Below are 21,117 nucleotides of genomic sequence, written 5' to 3' on the forward strand. Positions count from 1 at the left end.
ATAGTACATCACCATATAGCGCTTTCCAATTATTAAAAAAAAAGTTATCTATTTTTCTTAACTAACGATTACATTTCAGAGTTCACACTCAGCCTTTTTTTTCCATTAGAAATGCTTGAGAGCCTTTTATTCTATTAATATACTTTTCCCCCTGGAGGATTATGCTCAGCTTTGCAGGGTAAGCTATTTTTGGTTATAAGCCTTTTCCTTTTTTGGAATATCATTCTAAAATCTCCTCTTATTCATAGTTGAAGCTGCCAGATCTTGTATGATTCTAACTCTGGTTTATTCCTTGGATCTTGAATGCTTCTTTCTGAATGCTTGTGTTAACATTTTTTCTTTGACATGGGAGCTCTGGATTTTGGCTATGGTGTTCATTTCTGGGACTTTTCCTTTTGGGGTTTCTTTCAGGTGGTGATTGGTGGATTCCTTCTATCTTCTCTTAGCCCTCTAGCTGCAAGAGATGTGGGCAGTTGTGATTTTTTGAAATATATTTTCCAGGCTTTTTTTAAATCATGATTTTCAGGGAGTCCAAATATTCTTTTGTTGTTGTTGTCTGTGTGTTTGTGTTTTTTTAGGCAACTGGGGTTAAGTGACTTGCCCAGGGTCACACAGCTAGTCAGTGTCAAGTGTTTGGTCTCAGGCCAGATTTGAACTCAGGTCCTCCTGACTTCAGGGCTAGTGTTCTATCCACTGTGCCACCTCGCTGCCCCCGAATCCAAATATTCTTAAATCACCTCTCCTTGACCTGTTATCCAAGCCAATTGTTTTTGAGAGCAGATACTTTACATTTTGTTTTCATAATTCTTGCTGTTTCATGGAATCACTCATTTGTTTGGCCTACTGTAGTTTTTAGGGAGCCTCTTTGAGTAAGGTTTACCTTTTTTTCTTCTAAGCTGCTTATCAATCCTTTTTCCTTGAGCTTTTATTTCACTTTTTTTTTTTAATCTCTTGCTTCATTTCTTCTAGGTATTCATGTAGTCCCTTTAGGAAATCCTTTTTTCCTTTGAGTCCCTGCTTGAAGTTGTTACCTTATTTGGGGGAATCTCTAGATATGCAATAATTTTTTATACTGTTTAATGTCTTCTTTGGTTTACTCATCTCTGCAGCTTTAAGCCCTGAATTGGGGCTTTGTGCCAGGATTCATCCTCTGCTGCATTTTTGGATGGGTAGTTGGCCCATTTTGGATGGGTAGTTTGGTCTCATCTTTGGTTATCTAGGTTCCTGTGCTAATCCCCCCCTTCCTCCTAGGATTAGGCTTCCCTAGATCTTTGAGGTTCAGAACATGGAATCTTCCAGTGGTATGACTGTGGGTTTACAATCCCTGTGACTACCTAGGGGAAGCCCTTAGCTCTTAGTGCCTAAGGACAGAGAGTCCTACACACTAATGTGTCTCTGTTTCTTTTGGGAGACTATGGTCTTATTTGCTTATGCTGAAAGCCCCCTTTCCCATACCTGTGGGGCTTTTGGCTGAATGTACAGTTCTGGAGTGGAAGAAGTAATTTACTGTAGTTTTTTATTGGATTTATTAATCATTCAGTCTGGTGAGATTTTCAGGTTTTTGGTGGAGTAGGTGTGAGACTGTTGTTTTGCCCAAAAGTCCTATTGAATTAAGTTTTCTTAATTTAATGAGAATAGAAGACAAGCATTGGGTGTCTGGTCTTACTCTGATCAATGAACCAGTCTGAGTTAATATCTCATTAAAAAGAGCTTAAAATCATTTTTGTATTTTGTCCACTGACTCTAGAGAGGAAAAATATTTGGTATGTAAAGAATGAATAAAAAGGATTAAGTGTTGAGAAGTGTATAATACCTGCTGATTCAGACACCAAAATGAGAGAGTCAGTGCCTGATCTCACGAAACTCTGTTGTGCTGCTTCTGGTTCCTACCGTGTGAATGTTACCGTCATCTCCGTGCTCTGGCTGTCCACCACCAAATAACTTGTATGATGGGTGTGGCTGGAGAGGGCACTTCTACTTTTGGGACCAGCCAGGTAAATGGATCCCAAGGGTCACAAGGGCATTTTGGGATCATAAGAAACAACATAGGTGAAGATTTAATAATAAAGCCTAGTAATTACAAATGCTATACAGAAATGTGTCTTAACATTTTCCAGAACATTTTAAATAGTTTTCTGTTTTCAAAACTTTTCTAGCTCCATGGTGATTCGCGATCTCACCTTGCGTAGTGCTGCCAGTTTTGGTTCCTTTCACCTGATTCGCCTGCTGTATGATGAATACATGTTTTATCTGGTTGAACATCGAGTCGCTGAGGCAACAGGAGAGACGCCAATTGCTGTGATGGGAGAGGTGCGAGCTCTTTCCATCAAGGTGCTAATAACCTTGGACATAAATAGAAAGGACTGGTGTGTCACTGCTGCTATTCCTGTGATTAGTGCTGGATGGACTACTTGTTTCATTGAGAGTCTGAAGAATAAGTTATGAAAGCGTATTTTAACTTTTAAAAGAAATATAGTTGAGGGGGCAGCTAGGAGGCACAGTGGATAGAACTCCAGCCTTGGAGTCAGGAGGACCTGAGTTCAAATCAGGCCTCAGACACACGATACTCACTAGCTGTGTGACCCTGGGCAAGTCACTTAACCCTGATTGCCATGCCCCCCCCAAAAAAATTTATATATATATATAAATTGGGTAGAGATTATAAATACATTTTAAGCAAATCACTCTTAGATAAAGAAATGGCTCATGCAAGCCACAAATTAAGATTCAGAAGGTCCACAGGACTGCAGATGGCTTATAATTACTTGGTTAGAGACCAGAGTACTCCCAGGCCTTCAATGTAAATATAGCAAGAAAGATACCTTAAGTATTTCTGTTGGAGTTCACATGAATGCCAGGTTCTTTTATTCAGCCAATTCTTTCACAATGACAGCAACACCAGAACCTAAATGAAATTCAGTTTTATCAATTTATTTTACTACTTGTCCCATATATGCCATGCTAGATTATGTAAATTATCAAAATTACCCATTGACAAAGGATCAGCTTCTAGGGAACTGTCCCTCCTGCTTTTAACAAACACTTATACACTTTGTTTTTCCACTCTAGAATTCCTTCTTCCTTTCAAACTGAGTAAAGATCCTGGTGTATTTGGCAAAATAAAAGTATAGGCAGACATAATCAAAGATCTAGACATATCACAACTTTTACAAAGTAATAACTGTGGCCATCAAACAATCTGTAGGATGTGAAAAAAACAAAACAGTTTTGCTGATGTCAAAGTCACTTAAAACAAGCTCTTTGATGGCTGGAATGATGTCTAATCTGAGCTTTCTGTATTCCTTAGGCCTAACAGAGTATCTTATATGAAGCAGGTGCTTAAAAAATGTTTGTAGTATTCTGTTGTAAATTTTATTGACACCAATTTGAATCCCTTTATTCATCAGAAATGTTGACTTTTCTCTTTCAGTTCAATGATCTTGCCTCCCTGTCACTGACACTGCTAGATAAAGGTGTGTTAGCATTATTTGCTTGTTTCATTTATTTTTTTGGGGGGTGGGGAGATGGGAAATCTTAGATCCTTCCTGCTGTTTAGTGGGGTTTAATATTTATATTTTTAACTTAGCTTATTTTATCCTGTCTGTAATCAATAAATAGAAGCAGGAACTGGATTTAGGAATAAAATGGTAATATTTGCTTTACATATGTTATTTCATTTGGTTTTCGCAAAAACCCAGAGAGGTAGGTCCTATTACTATCCCCATTTTATGATATGGAAACTGAGGCTGAGCAAGGGTGACTCGCCCAGGGTCCCACAGTTAGTAAGAAACTGAGGCAAAATTTGAACTCAGGTCTTCCAGTCCAACACTCTATCTGCTATGCCCCTCAGCAGCCTCCATCTATTGTAGTACCAATAGATGATGAGAACCTAGCCCAGTGGGAAATGGGGTTACATCCAAAAAGATGTTCCCTACATGTTCAGGCTCAGCTGAGACGCAGAAAAGAGAAAACTCTGTTCTCACCACTGGGAAGTCCAAATACGTAGATCTTGATGCTCAACCTTTAGCTCATTTGATCCCTAGGCCCAGAGGAAAGCCAGGCCTCCACCTACCAGATTTGATGGCCAGTCCAAGGCTCCTCGTGCAATAATTTTGACTGGGCAAACTGAAAGACCCATCCTTGGGCCAAGGAAAGCTGAGAGGGAAGGGCAGAGAGCTTTGTAGGATAGTGTACTTTCCACTTTCTCTTCCTATTCTAGTGTGGAGAAGGGAGGGAAGGAGGAAAGAAATAAGCCCCATATGTGAAGGTGGTACAGAATACATATACAGAAATGAGCCCTAGCCAATTAGCCATTCACAAGGTTCTCAGAATCAGGCTATTCTTAATTGGCCACACACTTGAGCAATCCCATAAAGAACTGGTAGATATGAGGGCTAAGCCATTGTCAGTAAGCTTGGAAAGACTGTAGAAAACTGGAAAAGTGTCACAGGATTTAAGAATGGCAATATCCCAATTTTCAAATAACGGAAGAGTAGTCTGCAAACGATAGGCCAGTAAGCTTGACTTCAATTACTGACAAAATTCCAGGCCATAAGAGATTAATGGTGAACATCCAGACATGGAGGTGGTGATCACCCACACGAGTGGTGGAGCGCCCAGGGGAGAGTTACCAGGCTGGTGGAAGGCCTTCAGACTATACCTTACCAAGGTTAAGCCTGGAGAGAAGGCTTGGGGGAGGGGGAAACGACAGTTATTTTCAAGTGTTTGAAGGACTGTCTTGTGCGAGAGACACTAGGCTTGTTCTGCTTGGCCTTAGGAACAGTGGGTGGAAGTTGCCAAGAGACAGATCTAGCTTAATGTAAGGGAAACATTCCTAATAATTAGAGCTACCCAGAAATGTTATGGGTTGATTTGGAAGGTAGTGGGTTCCCCTGGAGTTCTTCAAACAAAGGCTAGTCAAGTCAACAAGCATTTATCAGGCACCTGTGTGTCAGTCACTGATGACTTCTTGTCACCTACATCAGAGGGGATCCTTGTTTTCGTATGGATTGGGCAAGATGGCCTCTAAGGTTCCTTCCACTTTGAGATTATTTATGTTTTAGCAGATTCCTTAAACACAAATCATCCTTTTCTCTTTCTTGTTTCCTCAATGCCAATTTACTGTATTAATTGTTGTCTGCAGATGACATCAGTGATCTCAGCAGTGAAACAGACACAGATGCCCGCGGTCTGAGTGAGCCTCTGGTGAAGCGGGAGCGCGGTGACCCTAATCACTCCCTACAGGACATCTAGCACTTTGATTTGTTTTTGAGCAGAAGAAATTTCACAGGATTTCAAAGGATCTGGGTTAGGAATTCCTGAAACTTGGATTTTATAGGACTCCACTCTATTAGTGCCTCTTAGATTATGTAAATGTTTACTTCTACTCAAGGAAGGGCTTCTGAAAAGGGGTCTGTACGTGTATAAAGGATGCAGTATTTTTTGAGAGGGAAAGCAGTTTTAAAATATTGTAGAAATTCAGATTGGGAAGGTGCTTCCTTCCCACTGAGTAAAAATGTACACATAGTACATTGTGGAGAGAGAGAGAGAGAGAGAGAGAGAGAGAGAGAGAGAGAGAGAGAGAGAGAGAGAGAGAGAGAGAATGAGAATGGATTCCGAGTTAAGTAGTCTGTACTTCTGTTACTTCAGGTAATGTTTCCATCACTGTGAATAAATTGCTTCCTTTGTTGGCATTCTGAAATGTCGGTGCCCAGTCCCAGCCAGAGTGACAGCTGCTTTAGGATGACTGGGGCACTGTGAGTTGGTCAGCGCCTTCTAGCGGTTCTTATTCCTCTGTGCACACATTTCTGCTGCAGCCTTGACTAGTTTTCACTGTGGTAGAAGCAGCTCAGGCAAAGTGTGAGAAGTGACAGATTTTCTGGTTTCCCTATCGGGCCTGTAAGGAGAAGTTCTCTGGCCCACATTTGGGAAGCAGAACCATATGTTTTACTGTACTTATGTGGCCTAAAAGGAGGCCCTGGCCTCTCTGCTTCCTTGTTGAGGGGCGTTTTATGGGAAGAATTAATCTGCCCATCTGGCTGCCTTTTTTTTTTTTAAACTGGGAAGTTTATTTTGCTGTAGGAGAGACAGGCAAACTTTCTAGAATTCAGATAGACTCAATATATGTATGAGGAGGTTTCTGTTTGACTCTAGATACCAAAGGATTTGCTAGAAGTAGCAGCTAACCAACAAGTCCTGTACTTCAGCTTCAGCAGCTCTCAAGCCAGGTGGCACAAAGACAAAATTACAGAATTAGAGCACATAGATTTTTCTTGTTTCTAGAAAAAGAACAGTTCCTAAGCTTCAATTGTTGGTTTTATTTTATTGGGAAGAAGAGTGATTTTTAAAAAAAATTTGTTACAGGTCATGTTTACCATCATGCCAAATTGCTAAGTGTCTGAAATGAGATTTTTACCAAATCTGTGAGCTAAGGGGGTAGTGGGTGGGGGTGGGTTATCAGTGTTATAGGGCAGTGCCTTAGTGAGGACCAACTAGCCTGCTTTATTTTCCATTTCTAGTTGATATTCAAACAGATGTGCCTGTTACTCATAATACAAAATCTGAATCTATCTCCTTTCCCCCTCATTAATTGCCAAGGACTGCTTTGAGCTAATGACACTGTAGCAATCTGATGTGGGGAAACCACCGTCTTTGTATTGTCTCAGTACATAAATGTTCTCCTTTGTGGAAGAAGAACACAAATGCCTTTGCGGTCTTGAACTTCAAAATTTTGTAAAACATTAACATTTGCATTATTGGTTAGCTCCATGGTAACAATTTTGTGCCAAAAACCAAATTGCAAAAAAAAAAAAAAAGGTCAAACCTGGTTTAGCATTACATTATGAAAGGTAATAGGTTTTTTTTTTCCTGGAAATATGTTTATACTGATAGTTTTGTGCTCTGATGATTTTCAGGATTTTCTTATAAATGTGTATATTTGAGTATATTCTGTCCCAAATATTCTCCTATTAATGCAGAAGGTACTAACGAAACTCAGATGGCCTTTTTAAAATGACTTCATGAGAAGTGCAAGATGTGTATGTTGACAGGGCTCTTTACATTCCTAAGTCTATGTGGGCTTGTACAGGAAGACTAGGGGGTAAAGAAAACACATTTTTATTTCAGAAAATCTGTAATAATTACAGGGTTGTCTGGTTGGATGCTTCAAGATCTATAATGAAGCAGGCCAAAAGAATGTTTTGTTTTGTTTTTTAGAAATCTATCCCTTTTCCTAGAAGAAATTTATGCTAATTTTTTATGGAATGTGATGAATTGGTTTTTCTTTCATGTGTGGTAACCCAACAGAAATGAACTTCTGCCTCATGATACATCTATTCCTTTACAACAGTTCTAACAAGCAAAGATTAAGAGTCAAGCACGGGTGTATACCACAGTGACATATATTTGATTAGCTCTTTTGATAAATGCCAAAACTGATGTGCACAAAAATCTCATTGACACTTTCATTTTTAATAGCAATAAACATATTGAATGTGCCCATCTTGGAGATAACCTTCCATGCTTTGGACTGTGGCTTTTTCTTTCATTATCTTTTTGTTCTCCCAGACGGCCCACTTGGGCCCCTGGTACCTGTGGATAGACCTCTCACTCCTGCTGGTTTTCATGATAAAGCCAAAGTGGGATTAGAGTGAAAATACAAGGTGCATGGAAAGAAGTGAACTGTGGGGTTTTATAGCCAGGCTGCTGCCCTTATCGTGCCAGAGTACGGGATCCTGGCCATGACTGAGACATAGCAGGCACAGTCTCCTGCACTTTTGTCCTTGGCCCTATTGATGGGGGACTTGTGCTCATTTCAAACATCTGACCCTCACTCCAGCTCCTTACCATCTTTAACCAGATCTGCCCACTGCGAAAATTAATCATTCTGCACCAGTGTTCTCACACACACACACACAGAATCATCTAGAACTGTCTGCTCTTGCACTTTTTGGGGGAGGGGGGAATGAGGCAATTGCGGTTAAGTGACTTGCCCAGAGTCACACAGCTAATGAGGGTTATCTGTCTGAGGCTGGATTTGAACTCAGGTCCTCCTGACTCCAGGGCCAGTGCTCTATCTACTTCGCCCTAACTCTTTTACTTTTCAGAAGTATTTGAATGTGGTTCTAGAAACTGGCTTCTGAGATGTTGATAAAAACTACACTAGCAAAAATTGTTCCTTGGACCCAAGAAGAACCATAAAAGGATTGTCTCAGGAAGAAAATGTTCAATGTGAAAACAATTCAGAAAGCAAAAAAGAGCAGAAAGAATTGATGTTTCAGTAGCACTAAGGTTTACAAAGCACTTTCCATACAACAACCCTGTGAGGCTGTATTAATATTCCCTCATTACAAGTAAGAAAACTGGAGCCCAAAGAGATTAAGTGATATGCTTAGCATCTCACAGCTAGGAAATGGCAGAATTAGAATTCAGACTCATGCTTCTTGACTGCCAACACGTGGTTTTAGTGACCCACGGGGCCGTGTTCATGTTGTGGCTGCTCAAGCTGGTACTGCTATATTTATTACATTTCATTTTATGAGCTGAGGAAATTTAGAGGCTCACTAGGGAGCCCAGGGTTTCTAGTGCATGGAGATGTTCATCCACCAAATCTAGTAGCATCATTTCAATAAAGAGGCCATTATGAGAAGTTACCTCTCATATACTAGTGCCAAAGCTACCCACCCAGTCACGAGATTGTCCCTCAGTCCACAAACAGGATTGAATGTCTATTCTGTAGGATTTTGAGTACAGTTTAAATTTAGTACACCAGAACAGTATTAGCATTTCAGATGTATTAAGTACCTATTATGTGCCAGGCTAGCATGCTGGGAATACCAAAAAAGGCAAAAGACAGTCCTTCCCCTCAAAGGAGAATGGGGGAAGGTGCCTAGTATGGGAGTGGGGAGGCAGCTACGATGATCTGAAGCCAGATGGGAAATGATGAGTTGTAGTATTGGACTTACATGGCTCATCTGGGAGTTCTCTAATGTCAACCCTCCACCCTCAATCATAGGGGTTGAGGGGTCCCAGAGCCTGGAGGAACTAAGAAGTGAATTTCGGAGTTGATTCAGTGTTGCAGAAAGATTGCCAACCTACATAGCCTTCAGACCCTCAAAGCCAAACAAGAGATTTTGCACTTGATCCTGGAGATAACCAAGAGCCGCTGGTGTTTATTTAATAGGGACTGGATGATGTGGTCAGACCTGTGCTTTAGGAAGATCCATTTGACAGCTGAGTGCAGGGTGGAGTGAAGTAAGGAGAGCCTTAAGGCAAGGAAACTAATTAACTGGCTGTTTTTGTAGCCTAGGTGTGAGGTGATGAGGGTGGCCGGGTCAGAAGGGGGCACATAGGAGAGATGTTACAATGGTAGAAAAACAGGACGTAATTCTTGATGATTTATAGATTACTGATCACCATTTAAGACAAAAGAGTTTGGAGTTATGTACCATCCCATCTCTCAGAACACAGAAACACTCATATACATAGTGCTTTAAGGTTTAACAAAGCACTTTCCTCACAATCCTGTGAGAAAATATTAGAAAGCATTAATTCCAAATATGAACTTAGATGAATTTCTTCCCAGAACCTCTGAATGAGAAGAGGGCTTAGAGGCATTTAGTCCAATCCATTCTCCTCAATCAAGAATCCCCTCTACAATAGATTATCTAGACTTTGCCTGAACCTCCATAGTGAGGGAACCGCCCCCCCCTTCAAGGCAGCCCATTTCAGTTTTAGATAGCTCTATATTCCCAGAGTATATATACCTCCTGGAGGTTTTTTCTATCATGCCACAACCCTTTCTTTTTACAATCAATGCTTTCCACTCAGTGCTTCCAGTTCTGCCCATTAGATGGGTCAAGTAGAACAAATCTAAAACTGTCTTCTATGTGACAGCTCTTCAAATACTCAAAAGTCAAAAAGCTAACATGATGCTCTTTTCTAGGTGACAGCCTAAGTGCCTTCACCCAGTTTCCTATGACAACCCACTGCTTTCACCATTCAGTTTACCCTCCTGTGGACACATTCCAGTTCACCAATTCTTTCCTGACATGTGGCTCATATGACTGGGTCCAGGCCTCCAGAAGTAGTCTGACCAGGGCACGTAGTACAGTACGGCTACCACTTTCTCCAGAAGCTGGAGAAGTTAGCTTCTCAAAGCAGCCTAAAATGTTAGGTATATTTTTATGTTTTTTACTGCCATAACACACTGTTAACATATTGAGTTTAGTCTATTAAAACCTCTAGATCTTTTTCAGGTGAATTAATGACTAGTAATGCTTCCCCCATCTTAGTTTTTTGAACTCATATTAAGACTTTATATTTATCCCTATTAAATTGCATCTTATCAGATTTAGCCCATCCTAGTTTATCAAGATCTTTGTATCATCCATAAACTTGATAAAACATACCATGAGTGCATTTATTTAATTGCCAAAAGTGTTCAGTGGAACAGATCCCCACAAGACCAGTCGGCATAAAATGGTGAATATCGTTTAGCTTTATTCAACCAGTTCTGAATTTGCCTAATTATACTATCACCTAGCCCACCTCACTTCCTGTTGTCCACAAGAATAGACAAAGACAGGCTTTGTGAAACTGTTTTCCAATGTTAGTCATTATCTTTTCTTGATGACACCTTTTGCTTGTCTACTAACTTGCCACATATAGTGGCCAGGCCCATAATCAGGCTACTGGAGAAACTGAAAGTGGTGGATCTCCTAAGCTTGGGAGCATTAAGTTGGTAGTAGGCAACCTATTGGGTGTCTCTGGGTGTGTGCACTCAGATGAGAAGTCCTCAGGAACAGGGGGCCATCAAGTTGCCTAAGGAGCTGTAAAGAGGCACAGGTTAAAAGCAGAGTGCAGTTCAGTGCAATGTGACCAGAGCAGAGCAAAGCTCCCATGTCAGTGAAAGTGGAACGAGGGAGTAGCCCTGCACTTCCACCCTGGGCAAGATAGGGAAGCCTAATCTTTTTAATAAAAACAAACCCCCCAAAACCATTCCTTTTTGGAAAATTGGGACATTTGCTCTCCCCCAGTCCTGTGGCACCTCTTTCTGCTCTCCAGTACAGTGGCTCAGCCTTCACCTTTCCCTGTTCTTTGAGTAACATGGAAAGGAATTCATCTGTGCCTGGTGACTTAACTCATCCTTGGCAATTTGCTGTTCTATTCATCTTGGGTATGAACTGTTAGTCATTCATTTTTGTCCCACCTCCTCCAGTCTTCAGTGATTGTGCCCCTCAGCAGAGAAAACCAAAGCCAAGCAAGAGCTGCACAGCTCTACCTTCCATCCCTTGTCAGTTATCCTGGAGCTCACTCACCTTGAGCTTGGAGTCCTTGTTCCTTTCCCCAGTAAATCTTGTTGTTCTTCGCTTTCCTTCATGGATGTGGCTCATTCTGAGCTTTAGGACTTTTGACATGATTCTCATGGGGCCAGGCTACAATTTTATGTTCATTCTCCATTACCTGCTCTTTATTTCATTTTCTAGACTTGTTTTATTCATCTAAGTTGGTGGTTGACTTCCCTATGTGTCTATATTTATGTTTAGACAACTAAGATTTTTTTTTTCCAATGAAATTATTTATCTTCAGAACTTCATTTGTGAGTTTTTCATCCTTTCTGGGTTGACTTCCCTTAAGGAATTTTAGTCTATCCTTTTTTAGAACCAGAAATCTAGGGTGGATTGCAGATTGTCTAGGTCAGGGGTAGGGAACCTGCAGCCTCGAGGTTCCAGACTATGTCCCCGTAGCTTTGGGCAGCCCAAACTAAGACTCAGGGAAAAAGCTTCCTCAGTTCAGAAAGCCTAAACTTGGCTCAACCAAATGCTGTGCTGACCTTTGGATAGGGCAGATTCTGAGTGGGCAACTCCTCTGGTGTACATTATATAGACACCCTGGACAGAATGCTATAAAGCAATTTCAGGAGAGCATTCCATATAAGGCAGGAAGCCAAGATAATTCATGAAATGGTTAAAAACAAGGATTTAAATAATGCACAACCCTGGGAACTTAGTCAATATAATTAAACAATAACTGGCATTTATATAGTACTTTAAGGTTTACAAAGTATTTTGCATATGTACATTATATATCTCACTTAATCCTCAAAACAAACCATTGGGTAAGTACTAATGTTATGACAGCCAAATATTTATTTAGTGTCTACCACTGTATGCAGAATACTATACTAGGTACAGTAGGAGATAAAGTTTTTGACACTGTCCCACCAAATTTAGACTGATAGAGAAACAAATACATAAAATTCCGTAATGACTCATAAATACATTTTTACCAACATTAGGTGGTAAAATAAAGTGAGAGGTCTCAACAGGAAGGCTATTAGTGACGAGGTGGGAGCATGTAATCAAATAAGGCTTTGTGAAGACCTTTTTTTAAAAAAATTAGATATGCACAACTCCAAGCAATATATTTTAGTAGCTCTTCTTACAAGTCTGGCTCCTATATTTTTTAAACCATGGTCCAGAAATGCCAATCTTGTTTTCAGATACCATATTCCTACCTAGCTCTTTACTTCCCAGGTGTACCTTTCTCTTCTGAAACCTGTACCTTCTATCAACTGCCACGGTGGAAACAGAACCTGTGCTCCAAAGGGATTCAGACTCTTGCCCAAGAAATGGAGCTTCAATTTTCTAGACCTCAGTTCCCTCATCTGCAGGATGGGAGGGTTGGGATGGGGGTGGGGGTGGTTGATAGTGAGTTTCCTTCCAGTTCCAAAATTCTAAGCCCGTATAATTGTATTATCAGTTATTGCATTTGGCCCTTTGAGTTCAAGGCCTTTGGACCTTAGGTTTGTGTTGGATGCTGTGCAAGACGTAAGAAGGGTGTTGAATTCTAGGCTTTTTCCATCTTTGAAGTATCTCTTGAATATGTCCTCTTGTCTCCTCTGACACCACCACGATTCTGGTGCAGACCCTCATCACCCGATGCCTGGATTGTTGCAATAGCTTCTGGTAGGTCTGCTGGCCTCAGGTCTCTCCCCAATCCAATCCACCCTCTATTCAGCCACCTAAGTGATTTTCCTTAAGGGTAGATCTGACTATGTCACCCTTACCCCACAAAAAAACTCCAGTTGCCCCCTGTTGCTTCCAGGATCAAATACAACATGCTCCAATTGGCATTCAAAATTCTTCATCACTTAGCCCCTCTTACCTTTCCAGTCTTCTTATACCTAACATAACTCTTCAATTCAATGATACTGGGCTTCTTGCTATTCCAGGGACAAAACATTTTATCTCTTGGTATCAGGAATTTTCTCTGGCTATCTCCCATGCCTGGAATGCTCTCCCTCTTCTGCTCCACCTCAGGACTTTTCTGGTTTCTTAAGTTCCAACTAAAATCCCTTCTTTTACTGGAAGTCTTCCCCATCCTCTTTTAATTCTGGTACCTTCCCTCTGCTAATTATTTCCTATTTATCCTGTGTATAGCTTTCTTTGTACGTATTTGTTTGCATACTGTCTTCCCCATTACAGTGTAAACTCCGTGAAAGCAGGGATGATCTTTTGCCTCTTTTTGTACCCCTAGTGCTCAGCATGTGCCTGGCACACAGGGGGGTCCTTAATAAATGTTTATTGACTGATTAGGCAATGAATCTGAACTTCATTTCTAAAGGTAAGTTCAAGCTGCTGAAGGTTTCCAAGCAAAGGGGGCAATGTGTGTCAGGTAGTGTTTCAGAAAGAAAATCACCTTTAACACAGTCAGAGGAGAATACTCTAGGCACAGTGACCCTGAGGAGAATGCTCAGGCTTCAGACAAAAATCACTGAGATCATAGCCATGCAGTTTCCCATATGATGTCTCTTTCTCTAGGAAAGCCTGAAGGACCAGGAGCTTCTTAGACTAAACAGGCAACCTTGAAATTCAAGTAGCCAGGTTTCAGTTAGACAACCATTTACTAAGTATCTGTGTGCACAGTACATACAAAAGTTAAATAAGATACAAATGTTAAACAAGACATGTTCCTGTCCTTATTGAGCTTATAATTTAGTAGAGGGATAGGACACTGACAGATAACCATAACACAAAATAATACACAACGAATGCATCAGAAAGATACACAACACAGAGTGGTCTAAGGGGGCAGGTCAATATGACTAGAAGGTTTCATAGAGGAGAAACTACTTTATTTGGACTTTAAAGATTTCTAGCAATTCTAGAGAGATGGAAAGGGCATTTCAGGTACTGGGAACAAAGAGCAAAAACACAGAGGTCAGAAAGCATAGGGGCCAAAGAATGATTCCACTTAAGTTGCAACATAAAGTATATGGAAGAGAGCAACGCAAGATAAGTGTAGAAAAGTAGAGTGGCTCACACTGGAAGTCTCTGAATGCCAGGTAAGGGAGGTTCAGCTTCGTAGGAGACATGATAGTGAGCCACTCAAGAATTCTGACCAGAGAAGCAACATGATTAGATCTATGTCTATGGCAGATGCTGTGTGAATAAGCTAGAGGGAGCACAAAGTGGAAAGGGAGAGACGTGCCAGGAGATCACTGTGTCCTGTACCAGGGAGAGAGTGGCCGTGGGCAGAGAGAGGAAAGCTTGTCCCATCCCTTGATCATTCTCCAAACTAGCTCAAAATTCATCTCTGAAACATTTCCCTGGTCACTTCTATTACACTCTGCTGCCTCACCCACGGGCTGGTTTGTTCACCTTGAAGTTGTCCTTGTGTTGTTTCGCTTTTCTTTCCCCTCAGATTATAAGTGCCTCTAAGACCACCTCTTTCATCTCCCCCCACTATATAGTAGGCACTCTGCTTGTCAATGACTGGGTTACCTTCTCTGCCTGTGTGACCATCAGCGCAGAGCAATGGGAGGTTGCAAATGGAATTACAGAAACATGACACAAACACAAAGTAGCTGGACCCTCATTCAGCTCCCCCCAAGAAGACAGTGACAGCCAGCTTCTCAAACCCTCCAAGGTTCTGCAGTCCTGTGCCAAAAAAGTCTTGCTCTGCCACTCTGTCACTTTGTGACCTTGGACAAGCTGCTGCTTCTCATTAGGCTTTAATTTCCCCACCTGTGAAATTAAGGTGCTGGACTAAATGATGTTCCATTAGTGACTCTTCAAGCTTTAGGATTCTGAGTCCAGACATACTGCGTTCCTGATGATCTGCCATCCTCCTGTGGCCACTGTGTGGCATGGCCTCCTTCTATTTCTGGGTTCTCCAAATGGTATTCTCTGAAAATATTCTAGGAAAGTACATTTTTTTCCCCTGAGCATGAGAGTCCTTTTAGTGAACTAGATGCCATGATAAGGGAGAGTACCAAGTGCTGAAGTCAGCCCCAGGCTGTTTCCTCTCTGGAGGGGAGTGCTACTTGTTCAGAAATGCCAGGCAGCCTCCCCAGATCAGCTCTGCCACAGTGACTAGCCACATTTCTGTTAGCACACTGTTTCCTCCATTAGACTGTCGTATCTTCAGTGCTTAGCACAGGGTAGGTGCTTAACAGATTTTTATTCTCTCTCTCTCTCACACCACACACACACACACACAAACACACACACACACACACACACACACACGCACGCACGCTTCCAGTCAGGGATAGGAAAAGAGGGGGAAAAAAGATCTAGCAGGTGAGTGATATGCAGACATTTTCTACAATCCCCCTTTTCTTTTTATTTACTCTTTGTTTCTCCTGCATCTCATTTCATTATGCCATAAGAAGATTCTAGTTTTGATAACATTATTTCACTTTCCTTATCATAATTAAGGTTCACCTCGGTCTCTTCATCTAGTAGGAATAGATTATTTGATCGAGTGTTCATGGGGATTTATTTTGTTACTGCTGTTTCAATTAATCTCTTATACCAACCCCCCTACACAAGGTATTATGCAACAGCCTACAGCTGTCAATACCCCAAAACTACTATTAAGGAGATCAAGATAGAGACTGCCATTCCCTTCTACTTGCCAAACCATGATTCCAGCCATCCTGTCAATGAATTGTCTACCCCAGAGTTCTTTGCCAATTCTTTAGCTAAGCCAGTTGGACCTTGCAATGTCTTAGTAATGCTTCCATTTGGGCCTGTTTTGAAGGGAATAAAGGCGCAATATCTTTCCCCTAACATCTGTCTTGTGTCCTTAACTTTCATTCCCTTCACAATCTTAGGGTCATTTGGGAGTTTCCATTCCTCCACTGGGGGCACTATGGTTACACTAGGGCTTCCCCATATGTCTGGTTTCCAAACCACTATCCTGTATCTTGCTACTGGATCTCGCTATGTCATATCTACTCCAAACCCACAGGTCCGATTCACTTCCCAATCTGCATTTTTTATAGTGAAAATTTATGGGATTACATTTTAACTCATGACAATTGGGTCTCATTTCTCCCTTGAACATGTTCAATTTTTATTTTAGTGGTTTTCCTTCTGAACATGGGGCAGTCCAACCCTTATAAGCTATGGTGAACCAAACCTCATTCCAGCTCAAACAAGGGGTTTCCCTAGAGGTCCCCAGGCTAAAGTATCCCATGGTAGCAGGTCTTGTTTATGGACACAAATACTTATCATAACTACTTAAAATAATTGTCTTTGATTATTTAAGTCTCCACATTCTATAATTTGACATGCATCAAACTAAACTGTTTGTGGAGTAGCTTCTTGGGTGACATTTATCCAGATTTTAACGGGGTACCCCCCCTTCTTTAATCCAATCATCCTGAGCATATAAATCTCCTTGATTGGCCGTTGGAGTTGCACACAACAGCAGTCCTCCCCACAGGATTAATAAACCCCTCATCTGTCCTCAATTCACCCCATTCTGATACCCTTGACCTAGCCCCACCCTTCACTGTCTATTACCTCCAGATCTATTGTCCATTGACAAGTCTATGGTCTGTTGACTCCAGCTACTTCCCACCTTTGATCCTATCTAGAACCCATTCTCCAGTCCCCTTGTTCAACCTCCCAGTCACCCCAGCCTACTGTCCCCCTCCAAGATCCTCTCTAGACCTCTCCTCCAGCCACCCCAAGATTCCTCCCAAAGTTTTTCAGTATATAAGATCCACCTTGTCACCATTAAGGGGCTGAGATTCAATCTAGCCAGCTCGTCAACATGTGCTTCACAACTGTTCAGATTCCTTAAGAGTCTGGCCAATAATATGGCGGATCTTTAATAAACCTTGTCTTTGGCTAAAAAAAAGTTTGGGTCAAATTCATTCAGGCAGGACCTGCGTGTCGCTATTTCGGGGTCCCAGCAACCCTAAACTCCTCAACCTCAACAATTCCAGAACAATCATCTTTGAAGCTGGGGCTGGAAGTTTCCTAAAGCCACTTAAATACCTTTTGTACCACACCCACATACCGTTCTCACTCCCAACCAAAATAACCTAAAGACTTCTTCCATTGAAAGGGTTAATACCCTTCAGGAATGAGACAAAGGCAATGATCCTAACTAGACTCTTTTTATGCTTGGTTCCCTAAATCCATTTTCTGAGGCCTTAGCTTTAATTCTTGACCATTCACACATCTTCCTAAGATAGAATGGGGTTAGGCCTAGAAGAGAAGGGGGGAAAAGGATTTTACTGAAGGGCACTCATTACTGAGAAGTCTGATTTAAGTACTGACAGTCTTCTTCAAGTAAAGGAAAGGACTTGATGATGAGGTCCAGGGGTGCTGGGACCCCAAGATCATGACATGAAGGGTGCTGCCCGAAAGAATTTGACTCAAGCCTTCTTTCAGCCAAAGACAAGGTTTATTAAAACATCCATCATATTGGGCAGACTCTTAAGGAATCTGAAAATTAGTGAGCTATTGGCTAGATTTTAAGAATCTGAGCACCTTAACGGACACAAGCTAGACCTTATATACAGAAAGACTGTGGGAGAGATGTAGGTGTGGCCACGTGGTCTGAGGTGACTGGGAGGTAACAGAGAAGGACCTGGACTTGGTAACCAAGGGAGAATGGAGCACAGCTAGGGTTAAGGAAGGGGGGGGTGTGTGTGTGGTGTGTGTGTGTGTGTGTGTGTGTGTGCGTGTGTGTGCGTGTGTGCGTGTGTGCGCGCGCGCGATCCAGCGGGCGAGCTCTTCTGCCCCCATAGGGAGGTAAGACAATGGAGGGCTAGGCTAGGTTAAGGGTAACAGAATGGGAAGATTGGGTAGCCACAGTGAAAGGCTGGTTGATGGGATTATGGCCTCAGGCAAATGCCAGGGATCTGGCCACATGGGAAAGTCCTTTCTGGGGTCCAGATCCCAACCTCATCATTTAGACTGGATATTTCTTAGAATTTTCAAATGAACTAAAAATTTTTAATATGTTTCTTCGTGTGTAATCTAACTTGGGAACCAATAATGTCAAATACACCAGGAAAGATAGCCTGGAACTAGACTTAAGAATGTTAAACTGAGTTTATATTTTAATCCCAGAGGCCACTAGGAGCCAGGGAACTAATAGCTGATATTTATGTTTGGCAACATTATCTCATCTGATCCAACAACAGCGAGGTAGGTGCTATTATCAAGAACTAATAATAATCATGAGCTGTCTGACTCTTCATGATCTCATTTGGGGTTTTCTCGGCAGAGATACTGGGGTAGTTTGCCATTTCCTTCTCCGGTTCATTTCACAGATGAGGAAATTGAGAAAAACAGGGTTCAGTGATTTGCCCAAGGCCACATTTGAACTCGGGTTCCCGATTCCAGGCCCAGGGCTCTGTCCACTGCACCGCCCAGCTCCCTTGGCAACCTTTAAAGCCTCACATGAATAGCAGTCACTATTCCCCAACCTTCCCAACCTGCTTTCTTACTTACTCGCCTATGTTTTGGACGGGCTGGATAACCATAATTCAGTTCCAGAAGCTCTAACAGACTTTTTTGGGACAGGGGGCTACAAGAATGAGATAGTCCTTGCCTTTAAGGAGCTCACACTCTACGGGGGCGGGGGAAGCAGGTATGCAGGTTAATAATCACCAAGTGGGGGAGCTTCGCTGCGGGGGCTTCCGGGGCCTCCCAGGAGCTGCACCTCCCCTGTCCCGAGGCCCCCACAAGGCCTCCCCGGCCGGGCCTCCGCGTTCCTCACAGCTCGTTACCTGGCTCCGGCTTTCCCTGGCCTCCACGGCTGAGTGCAAGCAGGGACAGTGCCGGGCCGGGCCCCACCCTCCGCAAAAGGCAGCACGTGGACTGGGCCTCGGACGGCATTGAGGGAGCCCTAGAACTCACCCAAACGAGACCGGGGCCCTCTCGGCAGCGGGCTTCCCGGCGCGGGCTCCGCCGCCTCCTTGCCTGAGCCAGCCGCTGCTTAGCCTTTCCCGCCCAACAGTGGGCACAGAGCAGGCCTACCGGCACACGCGAGTCTGCGCACGCGTGTGTTTACGTATGTGAGCGAGGCAGGCACGCGCACCCTGGTGGTTCCCTTCCCCCCTCCTCTTGCATCCCTTCTCCTCTTTGGGAAAATAGGTAAAAAAAAAGTTTAAGTTATCTTGCGCGCAGGCGCGAGACTCGCGGCGCCGCCCCCCCCCCCCCCCACGCCTGCCCCGGAGACGGGGCGTCTCTTCTCGCTTAGTAAAGAAGACCTAAGCTTTCGGCTTCTTTCGGAGACGAGGACCCGGCTGTTGTTGGCTCAGCCCCTGCACGAGTGGCGGGTGCGCAGGCGCGGGACTCCCCGGTTGAAAGCAGCGGAGCTAGGGCCGGCGCGGTGCCTTGTGGGAGGGCTTAAGGGAGCAAAATGGCGGACCTGGCGAACGAAGGTAGGAGAAGCGCCGCCCGGGGCAGCTGGCGGGGAGAGAGGCCCGAGGGCCGTTGGCCTGAGGAATGGAAACCCCGGGTGCAGGGGCTCCTCCCGCCAAAGGAAAGTGGCCCCAGGGCTCTGAGCAGGCGAGCTGGCCGCGGCGACGGGCATCGCGGGCCTCCCCCTCCCCCCTGCTCCGGCCCCTCGGCAGCGGCCCGGGCAGTCCCCGCTGGTCTCAGTCCCGTGCCCGGAGGGCCGAGCCCTGCCTCTTCGGTTCCCCGAAGCCTGGAACCCCACCTCGTCCCTGTTGGAGCTTAGCCCCCCGCCCTGCAACCTCCGATCGCCGTGTCCTCGGGAGAGGCTCGGTCCGTTGGGCCGGAGGCGCGGCCCCGGGGCGGCCGGGGTTCCAATGTAAACACATCCCAGGCCGCTCCGCCGTTCTCGGCCCCTGGCGACCCGGCCGAGGAGGCCCGCCCCCTAAACTTTCTCGCTTCAGGGGGTGCCCCTCGCCGTTCTTGGCGCGCTGCTGCGACCCCCGTCGTCCCCGCCGCCGTCTCTCTCTGCCCTACTTGGCCCCTGGCCTCAGCCCTGTCGCCGCCTCTTCTTTCAGTTCTCTCTTAAGAAAGGCGAGAGCGGCGAGCGAGCGATCGGCGTTTGCCGGCCGGCTGGGGCCCTCGGGCCTTTCCGTCGCGGCCGCCTCGGCGTGTTCCGGGACAGCCTTCATGTGTTGCCGCCCTCGCTGTCTTCCCTTGAGCCTCCTGGTGGCTCACTCGGCCGTTCCCCTCCCCCTCCCCTCTCCCCCTCCCCCTCCCTGGTGCTGTCCTGCCGGCGGGCCGGCAGTTCCCTGCTTGTCGGGCTTCGGCGGGCGGCTTCCTCACTCCAGCTCTGCTGGACCTCGAGGGAGGCTGGAGAGCCAGAAACGCCCATTGAATGGGCTCCTTCTGCACGTCGGAGTGAGAGGAGACATAATGACTTGGGTCCGAGATACTTGGAAGTATCACCTTATCCTTTTTGTTACTCCTCCCGAGGTTACAGTCCGGAGTTGGCCAGGGGAGGCTCCCCATATTCTAGGACTGATGTCTACTTAAACGGAGGTGTAAGTGATTGAGGGAGTCATGACTCCTAGGTAATATTTTTAGCTTCCTTGTATTTTTTAGTATAGGATCCTGCACGGGCCATCAGACTTGCTTTACTCCAACCTCCAGGATGAATAGCTTTACCATGCTAAGGTGAATGAAAAATGAAGAGACCGAGCAAGCATTACAAAAAGACTGGCCAAAAAAAGGTTAAACATAGGAAAATAGTTTCTTGAAAATGTTAATGAGAGGAAATAAAGGTTTAAGGGACACATCTGAACACTGTCGAAAAACTTGGCCTTACTTTGCTGAAAGTACTAAATGAGAATAGAAAGAGAGATGTAGACAGAGAATGCAGACA

At 43.9% G+C, this 21,117-nt stretch overlaps 2 protein-coding genes and 1 long non-coding RNA gene across 21 annotated transcripts in view; 2 read left to right on the forward strand and 1 right to left on the reverse strand.

Moving 5' to 3' along the window:
* The window catches only part of RFX2 (regulatory factor X2), a 168,763-nt gene extending 161,246 nt beyond the window's left edge, over nucleotides 1-7,517 (forward strand). For 5 of the 7 annotated variants that reach the window (XM_020971291.2, XM_078153976.1, XM_078153974.1 and 2 more), the window contains 3 exons: nucleotides 2,157-2,331; nucleotides 3,431-3,473; nucleotides 5,144-7,517. In XM_020971291.2, coding sequence (XP_020826950.1) covers nucleotides 2,157-2,331; nucleotides 3,431-3,473; nucleotides 5,144-5,253 — 328 coding nt within the window. In that variant the 3' untranslated portion in view covers nucleotides 5,254-7,517. The remainder of the gene's footprint in view (nucleotides 1-2,156; nucleotides 2,332-3,430; nucleotides 3,474-5,143) is intronic. The other 2 variants (XM_078153973.1, XM_078153975.1) reach the window with 1 other exon arrangement.
* LOC110197404 (uncharacterized) lies at nucleotides 1,074-19,401 on the reverse strand. Its single transcript, XR_002321477.2, has 3 exons — nucleotides 19,173-19,401; nucleotides 2,823-2,905; nucleotides 1,074-2,342 (listed from the first exon to the last, which is right to left on the reverse strand). It is a non-coding gene; the product is annotated as an uncharacterized LOC110197404 (long non-coding RNA).
* Nucleotides 19,402-19,594: 193 nt separating this feature from the next.
* RANBP3 (RAN binding protein 3) overlaps nucleotides 19,595-21,117 on the forward strand; it is a 90,173-nt gene continuing 88,650 nt past the window's right edge. For 6 of the 13 annotated variants that reach the window (XM_020971368.2, XM_020971365.2, XM_020971364.2 and 3 more), the window contains exon 1: nucleotides 19,595-19,699. In XM_020971368.2, the coding sequence (XP_020827027.1) occupies nucleotides 19,678-19,699 (22 nt within the window). In that variant the 5' untranslated portion in view covers nucleotides 19,595-19,677. The remainder of the gene's footprint in view (nucleotides 19,700-21,117) is intronic. The other 7 variants (XM_020971369.2, XM_020971373.2, XM_020971375.2 and 4 more) reach the window with 3 other exon arrangements.

This window comes from Phascolarctos cinereus, unplaced genomic scaffold (assembly GCF_003287225.1).
Source record: "Phascolarctos cinereus isolate Bilbo 61053 unplaced genomic scaffold, phaCin_HiC Scaffold_4;HRSCAF=312, whole genome shotgun sequence".
Classification (NCBI taxonomy): domain Eukaryota; kingdom Metazoa; phylum Chordata; class Mammalia; order Diprotodontia; family Phascolarctidae; genus Phascolarctos; species Phascolarctos cinereus.